At 38.2% G+C, this 16,551-nt stretch overlaps 1 protein-coding gene across 2 annotated transcripts in view; it reads left to right on the forward strand.

Annotated features, from left to right (window-relative positions):
- Window positions 1–16,551, forward strand: part of ADAMTSL1 (ADAMTS like 1) — a 468,923-nt gene that overhangs the window by 32,146 nt on the left and 420,226 nt on the right. For both annotated transcript variants that reach the window (XM_082657540.1, XM_082657541.1), the window contains exon 2: window positions 2,714–2,841. In XM_082657540.1, coding sequence (XP_082513666.1) covers window positions 2,714–2,841 — 128 coding nt within the window. The remainder of the gene's footprint in view (window positions 1–2,713; window positions 2,842–16,551) is intronic.

The raw sequence follows: 16,551 nt of genomic DNA on the forward strand, positions 1-16,551 counted from the left end.
ATTCCCCCCTCCCCCCAACCCCTAGCAACCATTCGACTTTCTGTCTTTATGAATTTGACTACTCTAGGTACCTCCTGTAAGTGAAATCATATAATATTCATCCTTTTGTATCTAGCTTACTTCACTTAGCATAATGTCCTCGGTTTACCCATGTTGTAGCATGTGTCAGAATTTCCTTTCTTTTTAAGGCTGAATAATATTCCATTGTATGACCATAGCGTATTTTGTTTATCCATTCATCCCCCCCCCGGACATTTGGATTATTTCTGTCTTATGTGCTTTTTATATATTAACTATTTTAATCCTCACAATGTCTCAGTGATGTAGATAGTTTTATTATCTCCATTCTATGATAAGAAAAGTGAAGCACGAGAACATCACAGCTGGGAGGCTCTGGAGCCAATATTCCACTCCAGGCTGAGTACGTCTGTAGTCCCTACTTCTAACCACTATCTATCCCACTGCTCATTTCAAATGATTTAGGACTCTAAATATAGCATGCACCAGCTAGACAATCCTTGATATAATACTCTAAAGCCAGGTTTGTGGCTCCATTTATGCCGGCAGTAAAAGTTCCAAGGAGTAGTCAATTTGACAGATGAGCCCCATAGCAACATCTTTATAAAGAATCCCATTACTGCAAAATAAATAGTTTTCTAGGGGTGAAACAATGTGCTTTTCTTTTTCAGGAGCTCCTCCTAATTGGATGATATAGCCTTGAGTATAACTAGATAGGGCGTGAGAAAGTCTTTAAGAGCTACCATTTATGGAGGCTACTATACGCTGGTCGTTTTACTTGCATCATCTCAAGTTCTCACAGTGCTTTATAAGAGGTTACCCTCCTGTCGCCTCTGTATTCCATGCTCTTCCAGTATTATACACTGCCTATGCTCTCTCCTTAGAGAAAAAACTGAAGATGAACCGTCATATTGCCTATCATGCACATTTTCTTTACAGTTTGCTTTTTCCAAATATAAATAGTTTTGAAATTTTAACATTTGTCATGTGTATGTTATTGACATGGAGCGATACCACCTTTACTATACGGGTGTCACTTGGTTTATTCAGTAAAGTAACTTGGCCACAGTTTACACTAGCTACTTGTAGAACTCTTGGCATGGGCTGAGTTATATCCCCCCCAAATTCATATGTTGAAGCCCTCCTGCCCAATGTGATGTTATTTGAAGATGGAGCCTTTAGGAGATAATTAGGGTTAGATGAGGTGGTGAGGGTGGGGCCCTTATGATGAGATTAGTGCCCTTCTAACAAGAGACACCAGTGAGCTTGCTCTCCCTCTCTTACTCACATAAAGTGGATGTCATGTGACCACATAGTGACAAAGAAGCCATCTGCAACCCAAAGGGAAAGTCTTCACTGGGAGCCAACCATGCTGGCATCCTGGTCTTGGACTTTGACTCCAGAACTGTGGAAAAATTAATTTTTATTGTTTAAAACACCCAGGCTGGTATTTTGTTACGGCAACATGAGCAGACTAATACAACTGTGAACGTACATATGTGACACATTCTCAATTTATAATAACATAATAATTATAGGTAATATTTATTTGTGATTTACTCTGAAACTAGTCCTAAGTTTAGTTTGTATAACTAGTCTTTCTACAGTGTGTGTGTGCACACACACACGTGGATGTAGTGTTATGGTTATAATATCATCCCCATCTTGTAGAAAGGGAAATTGAAGTGTAAAGAGGTGGTAAGTTACTTGTACAAGGACATATAATTACTTAAAAAACAATCCATATCCAAACCCAGGCAGTTTCTTTTTTTTGCGGTACGCGGGCCTCTCACTGTTGTGGCCTCTCCCGTTGCGGAGCACAGGCTCCAGATGCGCAGGCTCAGCGGCCATGGCTCACGGGCCTAGCTGCTCCACGGCATGTGGGATCTTCCCGGACCAGGACACGGACCCGCATCCCCTGCATCGGCAGGCGGACTCTCAACCACTGCGCCAACAGGGAAGCCCACCCAGGCAGTTTCTAACTTCAGAATCTGTTCTATTGACTATTGTTATTATTCTATTATGTAACTGGCACAAATTTTCTCTTTAACTCTTCTAAGAAATGTGAAGCACTACATGGACCTACACATAACAATTTTCCTTACAGTAAATGCAGATTTCACTAGGGAGTCTGTCAATAACAAGCAAATCTGTCTGTCTGGAGCCAATCCTTGCATTACTGAAGTTACTTCATGCAATTATTCTCATTAACACATCTGAAAACTAGGAATGATGCTGCTTCATTTAAAGAAAAGTCAGTTGTATAAAACGTTAAATTTTGGAAAGCAGTGCTGGTATGCATATGTCAGTCTTCTCAGAGCAGAAACATCTCTGAGTGCAGCTTCTCTCTTCACAAAGCAACAAAAGAGTAGACTCATGAACCCTGGGCAAAACTGTGACTTCAGTGCAATCTATCTTCCTCTGACCCAGATTCTTATTTCTGGCCACCTTTTTCTGTTCACTCCCATAAATGCAGTCCCTTGCCCTTTTCAGTCACAGCCCAGGGTCCTTGAACTCAAATATCCCTCTCCCTAAACATATGCACAGTATTAAATTGGAAAGAATCTGAGAATCTGAGCCCATCTTCATCCTCAGCAAGGCCAGCATGTACAGACACACAGACGACCCACGCTTTAGAGCGCACATTTCCCCGTTCACTGAGGACTCATACTGACCATCCTCTCGTTCCTCACAGAGCTCCAGGACCGCACGCTCTGAGGAGGACCGGGACGGCCTGTGGGACGCCTGGGGCCCGTGGAGTGAGTGCTCACGCACCTGCGGTGGAGGGGCCTCCTACTCGCTGAGGCGCTGCCTCAGCAGCAAGTAAGTCCTGAACCCACAACCTGGAGCTTTTGCAAGACCCCAAGGGCGCAGGTTGGAGGCATACTTTTGGAGAAATGCAGAGCATTTTGTTGCACAAAAATCCGGATGAAGGAATGAAAGGAAGGTGCAAAGAATTAAATATGACCATCTCCAGCTAAGTATTTAGATATTCTTATATGATAAGCAATATAGAGTTTACCTCATTCACCAAGCAAATTTTCTTATCTGTTTTCATGTTAGAACTGGAAGGAAAATTTATTATTAGAAATGGATTATTTATTATTTATTATTATTTATTATTAGAAATGGATCTAGCATCTATAGCTCCATATGGTGACAATAGTAACAAAAATATTAACGTTAACATTAATAGCATATTATGTTGGATTCCAGTGTTACCAAGTAGTTTGCAAATGAAGGATATATTGATTTGGTTTCTTTAGATGTTATAATGACCAGAAGTTCCCCAAGGTCATTCAGTTTCCTGAATGATGAGTTTTACATATTACGAGATTTGGAAGAATAGAAACTGCAGTGGAAATTGGGGCATGAACACTGGGAGAGATGATGAAAAGGGAAGTGAGAGTGGCTAACAGCTCCTAAGCTGAAAGGAAAAGGCTGGAGGTGTTAGAATGGAAAGTCTTTACTTAGAATAATAATAATAATTCAAAAGTGCTTCTTGAACTGTGTGGTCTATGACTAGATTTTTCTCCAAACTATAAAATACAAAGTACTATGGTAATATTTTTTTAATGAAAGATTTTATTCGACAGTGAAAAGTGTTGTATGTGGCAAGGAAGAGGTTTGATCAAAATTACTATATATTATAAATAAAACATGAAACAGAAGAAGGAAAGATTATTCATCTGCTGATTCTTCTAGACTTTACATGAACAGCAGAAAGTGGTGAGATACAGTTTCAGGAAAATGTCAACTTATTCTAATAAGAGTGAGAATTTCTTGAAATCAGGGTCCAGGTCTTACTTTTTTCTGTATCCCCCAGGTCTGCACAGGGTCTGAGAGATATTAAGAGCTCAATAGATGTTTCCTCACTGAATCCATTGATAACTAGGTATCGTTTTGGTTCCAGAGAGGCCCCAGTGGAAATAACATACCCAGGGGGAAAATGGCCAATGGGCATATCTTGAAAGATCCCAGATCAATTCTGGTATTTAGCCATTGTGGTGTTTGGGTCTACACTGAAGATCAGTCTGTTGGTTGAATCCACTAGCGAGTTTGTCTGTCTTCATTGGAGGCCAGCTTCATATCAAACCAGATCTGTGAACCGATAAGAAAGAATAGACCTTTCATCGTAATGATTCACCTGTTCTCTTAATCATGAGTATCAAAAACTTCCTAAATCTGTACTACATGATGCTACATGGTGATAGCACTTTGGGCCATAACTGATAATAAACACACATCAGTAAAGCCAAAAGGTACAAATTTGGAATGTTCCTATTATGTAGTTTGCCCAAGTAAGCATGCTTGAATATTCTGTAGGGATGAACCAAAACATGTGTTTCACAAAGCTGGTAAGAAATGTATGGGAACTTTCACATTGGCTCAGTGATGTGAAAACCTTGTACTGAGTGAGAAACAACCTCAGGAATGAATTAAAACCACAAGTGAAAGTCTGTCGTCTGGAAAATCATCAAATATTGATGTCCTGTGATATTCAAAACTACCATTTTTGTCACCTAGTAAATTAAGGCTCCAGTCGTTAGGATTTTATTAAGATACTATGGGAGGTATCAGTGTCATCTACTTGGGTCAGGGCTGTCATCTATTTATAATGAACTGAAAAAGTAGAATGTAAATTCTAAAATTATGAATGTATATATGTCTCTATTTGACTCTCAAATATTGAAAAAACACATTCAGTAAACTCATACTGGTGTGGATAGGAAGTAAAAAAAGAATGGGGAGAGAAGTGGACCACCTATTCTTTAGGGATTTGAAGAAAAAGAAAAAAAATCTTCAAACAGATGGCATTTTCAGATCTGGTAAGAACATAAAGAAATAATAAAAGAAGTGACTGCACAGCTGAATCAACCTATGTGTTGTTTTTCTCAAGAGAACCGGAATCAGTACAGTTCAGCATAAAGTCACTTCACAACACAAGCCCTGTTGAAGAATGGTGTCAAAATATATGTCGGGAGCAGATAAATAGTCCTGTCATAATTTTTTTAAAAGATGTACATTGGCCAAAGTAAGTTAGCTAGCCAAGTCCAAAGTCAATGTGCAAGAGCAAAAATGTTACAAGGAAAGCCATGCGATGTAGGGCAGGTAAAGAATTGGGACCATTTTGGCAATCTACCATGGATGGTCTTCTGTGGCAATTCATTTCTAATGGTTAATGGACTTAGTAAGTTTTCTCTCATCTCTCCACTCCATATTTAGGCATCCAAATTCAATTTAGTCACCTTATAACTCTTGGGAAAGGTCAGAGGTTATGAATGTATATGTCTTTAGAGGCCCAGCTGGTAACTAGAATGTGTGTTGTAATGTAATGGTCAGCATTCCAATTCAGCCCAAGTAACTCCCATCCACCTGCCGAGTTAACCTGCCAGGCCTATTTTCTAGCCCTGGTGATATGATCTCACAGGCCACATTTAGGTCTGATATCAGATAATAATTCTATTCCCAATATGATAGAACTGTAATGGAAGCTAAAATAGTCAGATTTTATGGAATAGATGACAGTGGCTCAACTTCTGGAGTTAAGTATGTTCCCTGATGGATTGGGAGCTTGGAGAAGGCTTGGTTAATCCCCTGAGTATAGAACATCTTCTCTGAGTGATCTTTTGGGGAAAAAAAAAAAATCAGTGGAGGCAAAGCACAGTGAAAATATAAACAAGCGTTAAATATAAAATCCTTCATTCTCAACTGGCAGTACTTAGTGCTGGGAAAACAGCCCTGACCCAGGGAGATACTGAGCAGAATCCTTTCCTTGGCTTCTCCCCTGTCTTTTTTCTAGGCTCACAGGAAGTAAGCAGTGCTTGATTTTCCCGATTTCTGATATTGCAACATTGATTATTGCCTTTTGCTGCAAATTTGATTTGAGCAATAAAGGAAGGCACTGTATAAAATTTCTTCTACAACTTTTGATAATTTCTGTAAGATTCCATTAGGTTTCATTGAGTAACTCTGATAATGCAATTGTTGCTAATCACCAAGTGGTATATAATGTCTGCTTTTATTTTTTTTAATTAAAAAACAGACTCTACCTACTTGTACTTTATGATGGTCCTTTGTTTTATTACACATGAATTAAACAATGTACCAACTACCTTGAGAAGCTGCTTCTTCTCTCTCCAGTTTTCCACCTCTCCCACTAAATATTCTGAAATCATACTTTTAGCAAATTCATTTGTCTGGTTGACCTAATATGGTGTGTTGTTTAGTGGAAATGATCCTTCTGCAACCTAAATGACTTAAGCATATTTTTAAAAAATTTGATACTAAAGATGTGTCTCTGAGAGCTCTAGGTTTGTCTTCAGCCAGGTCATTTAGCTTTTTGCCTGAAAGGAGTTCCAGATGCGTAAGGCACTTAAGAATAATGTGTCTAACATCACATGTACCCCTATATCAGGTCTGTGCCAAGATCAAGGTCAAAGGTGTAAACTGCAGCTCATTTACTCAGACATAAAAAGAAACGAAATTGAGTTATTTGTAGTGAGGTGGATGGACCTAGAGTCTGTCATACAGAGTGAAGTAAGTCAAAAAGAGAAAAACAAATACTGTATGCTAACACATATATATGGAATCTAAAATAAAAGAAAATGGTTCTGAAGAACCGAGGGGCAGGACAGGAATAAAGATGCAGACGTAGAGAATGGACTTGAGGACACAGGGAGGAGGACGAATAAGCTGGGACGAAGTGAGAGAGTGGCATGGACTTATATATACTATCAAATGTAAAATAGATAGCTAGTGGGAAGCAGCCACGTAGCACAGGGAGATCAGCTCTGTGCTTTGTGACCACCTAGAGGTGTGGGATAGGGAGGGTGGGAGGGAGACGCGAGAGGGAGGAGATATGGGGATATATGTATATGTATAGCTGATTCACTTTGTTATACAGCAGAAATTAACCCAACATTGTACAGCAATGATACTCCAATAAAGATGTTTAAAAAAATAATAATGCTGCACTGAACATGGTGGTGCAGATATCTTTTAGGAAAAAAAAAAGATAGCAGTGAGTCAGCTGATACTCTTAAGTGTAGTGTCAGCCTTTGCATTGGTGGCTGAAGAAGATTTAAAGGTCTTTTATGACCTTTTTTCACTTTCTGAAATGCCAGATTAATCTCCAGACTAATTAATACTATGGATTAATAAATTAATACAATAGGTATTTAATACATTAACAGTACGAATATTTTGTTAAATCCCAACTGATTAAATGAAATACTTGTTGACTTCATAGATATCCAAATAACAAAAAAAAAGAGGCAAACCTATAAAGGATGAAAACATTGTAAAAAGTTAATAAATTTTGAATTGAATTCTTGAGTTGAATAAAAATTTTTTGAGTTGAACAAAATTATTAGATGAACAAGAGATAAAAATCATCACACTATAGAGGTGCCTAAAAAAGTTAAGATTGTGATATTATTCCAAAGGGATGTGGCTGCCAGAATGTTATCAATATAAGTGCAAAAAAATTAAAATAAATATCCCAAGGAAGGTTATCTCACAGGAATGGAGGAGATTATTCAAACTTGTCATTTCATAATAATTGTGCTAAGGGAAAATAAGCTAACTCCTCTGATTTTTTTTAATTGCAAATACAATTTTTCTCCCATAATAATATTGATACTTACATGAATATAAGCTTTAATTAGCAAATAATTTATACACTGCATAACAATAAATACTGAAAGAAATATTTTAAGATTTGGTATATAATAATAAATACCAAAAGGAAAATTTTAATGTTAAGATTTGGCTTCTTAAACAGATGTTTTTTCTTTTAAAGTCACCTCATCTCTGTCATAACATCCAATTAAGGTTCACAAGACTTAAGAGGTTTTAGGACTTCCAGCACAAGTGAGCCCCAAAGCAAGATTTATCTGTTATTCGTCATCAAATGTTGTGTGTTATCAGCCTTGTTTTCCTTGGAAATGTTTGAGTTTTGTTTAATAGAAAGATAAACAAGTTCAGAATGAGTCCGACTAGTCATGTCATTTATATGAGGTGATCTTTTCATTGTGTTAGAGGAGATTTCACATTTTTGGATATATGTTTAAGAGTTTGCAGTTGCCTTCATTTAACTTTTTGGGTCAAAGCCTATTCTAAATGTATTACCAGGACTTCTAATATTCCAGGTCATATATCTTAGAGGGATGTTTTGTTCCAAGATCTGATGTTCTTTCAGGAGGAAAATACACTAAGGCCAATGACTGAATGTTTGGGACCAATTTATGGCCTGGTTTGTCCCATAAACCTGTTTGTTGAAATAAAAGATGGTGGAAATGTGTTTAGTGTCCATAACCTTTACTAGCCATATTGGGAATCTAGAACTCTTGGCTGTCTTTTTCTGTTTATTTAAAAATTCCTTCTTTGGTTTGTTCAGTAGCTTTTCTGAAGTTTTTTATTTCTACTCAGTTTTCTTTTTTTTAAACTACTTTATTGAGGTATCTTTGACATGTAAAAATAATATATATTCAAGGTGTACAACTTGATGTTTTGATAAACGTATACATTGTGAAAAGATCACCACAATCAAGCTAAGTAACATATCCGTCCCATCTCCATAGTTAGTGTGTGTGTGTGTGTGTGTGTGTGTTGAGAAGATTTAAGATCTATGTTCTTAGCAAATTTCAAGTATGCAATACAGCATTGTTAACTGTCATTACCATGCTGTACTTTAGGTCTTCAGAACTCATTCATCTTGCATAACTGAAACATTGTCCCCTTTGACCAACATCTCCTCATTTCCGCCCTTTCCTCTGCACCTGGCAACCACTGTTCTGCTCTCTGCTTCTATGAGTTTTACTATTTTAGATCCCACATGTAAGCAAGGTAATTCAGTATTTGTCTCTCTGTGTCTGGCTTATTTCACTCAGCATGATGTCCTTCAGGTTCATCTATGTTGTCACAAAGGGCAGGATTCCCATTTTGTTAAGACTAAATAATACCCCATTGTATGTACATACCACATTTTCCTTATCCATTCATTCATCAAGGGACCTTTAAGTTGTTTTCATATCTTGGCTATGTTATGAATGATGCTACAGTGAACACAGGTATATACCTATTCGAGACCCAGATTTCATTTCCTTTGGGTATATACCCAGTAGTGAAATTGCTGGGTCATATACTAGTTAGTTTTAATTTTTTGAGGAATCCCCATACTGCTTTTCATAATGCCTTTACCAATTTACGTTTCCATCACCAGTGCATAAGGCTCCCTTTTCTCTACATCCTCTCCCACTTATCTTTTTGATGATAACCATTCTAACAGATGTGAGGGATATCTCCTTGTGGTTTTGATTTGCATTTCCCTGATGGTAGTGATGGTGAAGATCTTTTCATGTATCTTTTGGCCCCTTGTATGTGTTTTTTTGAGAAATGTCTATCCAGGTCCTCTGGCCATTTTTAAAATTGGGTTATTTGGGATTTTTTTTTTTACTCTTGAGTTATATGAGTTTTTAAAAACTATATTTTGGATATTAACCCCTTGTCAGACATATGGTTTGCAAATATTTTCTTCTACTAGGTAGGTTGGCTTTTCACTGTTGATTGTTTCCTTTGCTGTACAGAAGCTTTTTAGCTTGATGCAACTTCACTTGTCAAATTTTGTCTTAGTTGCCTGTGCTTTTGCTGTCATGACCAAAGATTTGTTGCTAAGACCAGTGTCAAGGCGCTTTTCTCCTATGTTTTCTTCTAGTAGTTTTACAGTTTAAAGACTTATATTTAAGTCTTTCATCTATTTTGAGTTAATTTTTGGTACTTGGTGCGAGATAAGGGTACAGTTTAATTCTTCTGCATGTGGCTATCCAGTTTTCCTAATACCGTTTATTGAAGAGACTATCTTTTCACCATTGTGTGTTCTTGGCACCTTGTCAAATATTAGTTGACTGTATAAGCACAGGTATATTTCCAGGCTCTTTATTCTGTTCCATTGGTCTATATGCCTGTTTCTGTCCCAGTAACATAGTATATTGATTACTATAACTTTGTAATATAGTTTGAAATCAGGAAATGTGATGCCTCCAGCTTTGTTTTTCTTGTTCACGTTCTGAGTTTGAAAGTATTCCCTCTTCTGTTTTTTTGGAAGAGTTTAAGAAAGATTGGCATTAATTATTTTTAAAATATTTGATAGAATTCACCTGTGAAGCCATCTGGTCCTGGGCTTTTCTTTGTCAGGAAGTTTTAGATTACCACTTCAATATTTTTTGTTTGTTATTGGCCTGAACTAGAAAAAGGAGAACAAACTAAGCCCACAGTTAGCAGAGGAAAGAAATAATAACAACTAGGGCAAAAATAAATCAAATAGAGAATAGAAAAACAATCGAAAAGATCAACTAAACTGAGAGTTTGTTTTTTGAAAAGATGAAATTGACAAAACCTTAGCCAGACTGAGGGGAAAAAAAGGGAGAAGCTGCAAATAAATAAAATCAGAAATGAAAGAGGAGATATTACAATGGATGCTTCAGAAATTAAAAGGGTGATAGAGACTATTATGAACCATTATATGCCAAAAAATAGGATAACCTAGAAAAAATGAATAAATTCTCAGAAACATATGATCTTTAAGACTGAATCTCAGTTTTCATGCTTTCATTTAATAAATATTTATTGAACATCTACTATGTATTAGGCAAATTTCTAGGTGTAACTAAGGATATAAAGCCCAAGGGACAAGAATTTGCTGTTGGGAATTTATCATATTATTAAGTTTCTACTGATTATATTGAGTTTCTACTGATTATAGTTGCAAGATATTTTAAGAACTAAGAGAATTTCCCCCAGTTCTGTAAATAGGTAATACATCTGTAGCGCTGGATCTTAACCCCGGCTGTACTTTAGAGTCACCTGGAAAGCTTTATAAAAAATACAAATATCTGGACTCCACTGAAGACCAATTAAATTGGGATCTCTGGGGTTGGAGCCCTGCCATCGGTAATTTTGTAAAGGCTCTCCAAGTGACTTTAATGTGTATCCAGTGTTAGAATTGCTGCTCTATTGGAGGGCATGATAGTGAAATGATGACGTTTGTCTCCAGCTTTCTGAGAATTTAGAGGTTGGGGTTATGAAGAAAAGAAGATATTTTCTGATAAAGAGATTTCTTTATGTTTAACTTCCTCCTTCAGGTTTTTATAGAATGACTTAATCTGCAGTGTGGGAGGAAAAGTCATGGACACCAGCATGTCAGGACAATAAAAGTAGTGATTTCCTCTGTACTCCTGTGAGCTACAGCAATAACCTTTCTGTGTAGTTCTCCACTTGTCTAGTATTACTCAAGATCAACCTTGCCCTAAGTGGTGAATAGACTTCATGATTTCTGAAATTTTCTTCCATTCCATTATTAAGCTTATAGATATGACCCTTTAAACCTCCAGGTTGTTAGTGACTAACTAAGTTAGTTCCCAGTGACTGGGGTGGTTTATGCAAATTCTCTGAGATCAGCTTCCCCTCAATTTCATTGAATTTCTTAACCATAGAGTTTAACTTTCCACCTTCAATTCAGCATCTATCATTTTCCCTGTCCCCCTAAAAAAAGAAAGACTTCCTTGAATTCTCTTTCATCTGTTTGATCCCAGTTTGTATCAGTACAATAGAAGAGAGGAGTTTATCTAACTCTGTTTTCCTTAGTTTCAACCACTGGGGATGGGGGGTGCGGGATAAAGGGACGAAAGGGTGTGCGCCTGCGTGTGTGCGTGCGTGTGTGTTTGTGAGAGCGAGAGAGATTGAAATAAAAGAACACAAGATATTAAGAGGAAAAAAAAAAAGATACCAGAATTACATACATTGGGGAATGGATACTTTACCTAGAGACAGAAAAAAATAAGTACAGAACGCTAAGTAACATCCTATTTATGTGTGATCATCAGCTGAAGCCCGTTACTACACATGCCAAGCTCAAATAGCTTCAGGGCCAAGCTCCACCTTGGCTTTGGGGTAGGACTCATTAGTCAAGATAGAGATCCTTTCCTACGGGAAACAGTCACCTATTTGGGAACCTGACTCTTAAGAAAAACCGTGTGTTTCATTGCCTCTGATAGAAACTTTATCGTATTTTGTGGATTATCCCTTTTTTTTTTTTTTAATCAAACTACTAATTTTGAAGACTGACCCCACTCTTTTCTAGCTGTGTGACGTAGGATTAGGTTCTCAGTTTCTCTGGGATTTAGGTGGGGCTCATCTACGATGTCAAGTGGACAGTGCCTGGAACAGAATAGGTGTTCAATAAATGTTTATATTGAAAGAATGTCTAAGGCGCCCTTCAACTCCAAATCGAATGTGTGCCCCATTTTGCTGTTAGGGAGGAAGAGGAGTCTAAAACTGCTCTGAATATGAATGGTTTTAAAGAAAAATGTTATGATTCTCCAGGCCCTCATTTTGCAGTGGACATCTGGGTGATACGGGCAGATTGAAGAACTTTTGTCTCTAGCCAAAATAATTCATAAATTCCCAGTTCCAGGGCTGTATGGGGTGAGATTGTGAGAGTCCTAGAGTTTCATAATACACATTTTCCTCATGGGGAAGATGGAAAAGTTGGACTTGATGTTGCTAAAACACATTTGTTTTTATTCTCATTCTTTGCCTCTTTTGGCTACCGAGCAAATGTAAGATCATTTGCAAATCTTATGGCATGTGTGTATGTGTTATAAAGTACATGTCCTTCCTGCTGGTGGATCTCTAGCCAAAGGCAGCAATCCCCAGGGCCCCCACCCCTCGCCCTCTTTCAGAGGGAACAAATGCATTGCAGTGACAAATACAACTTTGAGTAAATATGTGAAAATAAACATGTCTGTAGAAAAGAGCCAAAGTTTCTTTCCTTTGGTAGCTATTTAGTTTCGTTTTAAACTTTTCCTCTTTGGTTTATTGTAGAAAGATTTTAATTGGGTTTCAGGTTGAAAAATTGGAGCAAATATGCGGCCAAAAATTCTTTGCAACCTGAAATTATCCTTATAGCATTTCCTTCTGTTCTACTCCTTCCTTCCTTCCTTCCCTCCTTCCTTCCTTCCTTCCTTCCTTCCTTCCTTCCTTCCTTCCTTCCTTGCACTTCTCAATAAATGCTTGTGGAATGCTAACAGTAAACCATGCTTCACTGGGCACTGGAGCTCAGAGATCACACGGAGGGACTGCAAAGGAGAAAAGCAAGTAACCAAAAATACATTTTCTAAAAGTGAAAAGTATCCTGGGTGGCTGCAGGCCTGTGTCCTGATCCTTTCAACTGATGGCCATGCTGCTGACTCTGTGCCTTTCCTCCTGATGAGCCCTCTTCCTACAACGCCTCGCACTGCCCATGCCCACAAACCCTCAGTGTTATTTAAAGTAACCTCCAGCAGTGGCCCCAAGTCTCCCTTCGCTATATTTCTAAGGCACTATGTTTGCACCACTTTTAATCACTTTTACCTAGCCTGGCTTGTGTTATAGTTATTTATAAGACCCTGTCCCCCACTAGACTGTCAGCACGATGGGCACAGGTTTTATCTTGCTTTTCTTTATGTCTTCCTGTTTTGCATAGCAGGTACTCAGTCAGTGCTGGGTGAATTGACCGAATGGACTATGGGGGCCAGTAACCTACTGCCGTACTTTAGGAAGCAGGAGCCGGGAGGGAAGGTTGTCTTTTGAATTCTCCTTTCTCCCGTCACCCTCTTGGGACTTGTATGGCCCGTACAGGACACCCCTCCTAAGATATCACCTTTGTAAGTTACTTCTGTCTCTCATCGGTCGGTCCCTTTGTCTAATACCTCCATGTTTAGTATCCAGACCACGCCCATTAGCTGTTGATGCTACATTATACCGATATGTGTTCTCCTTGGACTTGTGGATTTTTTTACAACTAAATGATAGCTTTGAGAAGGGTCAGAGGAGTCCTCATTTTTGTACCTTTCACAGTGCCTTGGCTTAGTACTGGTTCCGATTGGATGCTCAATAAATGTGTGAAGTGACTGTAAATCACAAAGCATTCCAGCAGAATTTGTGAACCAGAACGTCCTGCCCAGGGGCTCATCTTCACTTCGAGATTGCGTGTTGTATGTTGTCTCATTAGATTATCTGAGCAGTCTGCTCGGGGCAGTTTCTGGTTTTATTAGAAGCTGGGCATGATCACTGTGGTTTCCAGTGTCGTCGTTCTTGCTTTCTTCTCTTTTGATTACACGAGCACCCTCCTCATTGTCATAACCCTAGCCGATATTTGCGAGAACTCAATGCTTTGTTGTAGCATGTCTGTCTTTGAAGAACAGGCAGAGATATGTAAAATCATACTTGTTTGGGAAAAGAAATTGGCACTGGTTTTTCTAGTTGTAATTTAGAACATACCAGACACTCATAATAGCAAATAAACCAATTTGAAACTCACAGGCCAAACTCCAAACTTCAGTCTGTAGTATCCTCATGTGTATCTATATTTTAATTGAACAGCTCTGCAGCCTCTAAGCTGCTGCTCAGGAATCTGTAAAAGTACAGTTCCCTATGGTCAAGAGAAGATCAAACAACAGAGAAGATGTCATCTTAGAATGTTTTTCCTAAACCTGTGTGGTTTCCATTTAGACTGGATTTGGTCTACACATTCAGTTTTAGTAACTCTCTGTGTACACAGATCAGAGTCTCCAAGCGGGCACAGCATTCAGAATGTTTTTTATAATGAGAGATCAGTATAGAGCAGAAGTGTTGAATTGTAAAACTCATGTTACAAAAATACGTTACCTATGCCAAAGAAACAATTTATGGCATCGTTTTTCAGTGTGGGATTCCGTTCTTCTTTTCAAAATTGCTTCTTAAATTCAGCTTTCAGGCCAACTCTTCTTTTGGGTCCTTAGGCCACATTAGAGCCCCTAGCAGATCAGGAAGAACTGGTGTGACACCAGGCTCTGGTCTGTTCCCCGCCAGCTCACCTACTGATGGATGACGCCTGGCCGCGTGCCTTCTTGTTGTTTGCTGTATTATTACAACAGAAAGCATTTTCAAAAGCTGCATTTATCAAGTTGTCATAATAGTTTGGCTTGCTTATCTATCTAGCCAGAAAAAAAAAACACAAAACTCTCCCTTAGCGCTAATCTGTTTGAGCCACGTGATATATCACATGCAGAAGAGGCAGTGCAAAACAAATAGGCACCCTATATGACCTTCAGGGACCTTTCAACTAAATGCTTAAGAAGGGAGATATTTTTTATGCTTGCCTTTGTAAGTCCCATAGCACCAAAGATGTCTGTCTCCTTGTTTCAAAGGCAGTTTTCCACTGGAGGTCGTATGTGTGTTGGGGATACGTTACTCCTAGAATTTTGGCGGCTTTGTCTAATGAAGGAGCTTTAACCTTAAATGGAAAAAAACTGAAGTTTACCAGGAAGAAGGTCCAAGACACCTTTAACATTTAAGATCAGTTTTTCATAGGCAAGTGATACCAGATTAAACATTATTTGTTATGTAGACTCTTGTAAGTAAATTTCTTATTTGACATAGGTGGTTGTCTGGGAGCACGTGACTATTCAGGGGGATGGGTGTGGGTAGAATGGGATTCATGTTCAGAGTCAATATACATTCATTAAATGTTTGTTAAAAATACTTCAAATCTATTAATGTTAATAAATAAGTAGGGATGCATACTACGACGTCTCCAATTATTCAGAGATATATAATGAATATACAATATAAGCATAGTCATGTGTAGATACTTTTTTATTGAGATATAATTGACCATATAACATTGTGTAAGTGTAAGGCATGTGAGTTGATTTGATCCATGTATATATTACAATATGATTATCACTTTAGCATTAGCTAATGCTATTATCATGTCACATAATTATTCTTTCTTTTTTTGTAGTGGGAACAATTGAGATCTAGTCTCTCAGCAACTTTCAAGTTTACAATATAGTCTTGTTGTCTGTAATCACTAGGCTGTGCATTAAATCTCCAAGACTTATTTATCTACTAGTTGCAAGTTCATACCCTTAAAGGACATCTCCCCAATTCCCATGCCTCCGAGGCCCTGGTAATCACCATTCTACTCTCTGTTTTTACGTAGTTACTTTTTGAAGAAGGGACAGTGCTGAATCGATTCATCCTGTTGGGACCAAGTGCCACACAGAGTTTCCACATGAAAAAGGCTCATTTTGATTCTCATGAAAGACATTCTAAATTAGAATTAAATAATTATTTTAAACATGGAATAAAATGTAGAGCATTAAAGAATGACTTTTTTAAGCACAAGAGTGAGACAGAGAGAGTTAAGGGGAAAATGAGAACTCGGGACTTAGGAGACGCACAGGGATGGCATATCTTCTAACTCCTTTTCTCCCTGTGCAAAGCAAGACCACTACTAACCATCTGTGGTGCTCCAGAACGGACTCCAGTTCTAGCCCCTAGGTTTTCAGCATCCAGTTTGACCCCCAGATTAGGGTAGTGAGCATCTGAGGATAGCTTTACACACCATGTCCGCAGGTTCACATAGCTTCCTTTTTAATGACCAAGTTCATTGGTATCAAGTTTTCTTTCCCGAAAGAAACTGTTACGATAATATGTCATGGAACG

This window comes from Grampus griseus, assembly GCF_964374135.1.
Source record: "Grampus griseus genome assembly, chromosome: 6".
NCBI lineage: Eukaryota > Metazoa > Chordata > Mammalia > Artiodactyla > Delphinidae > Grampus > Grampus griseus.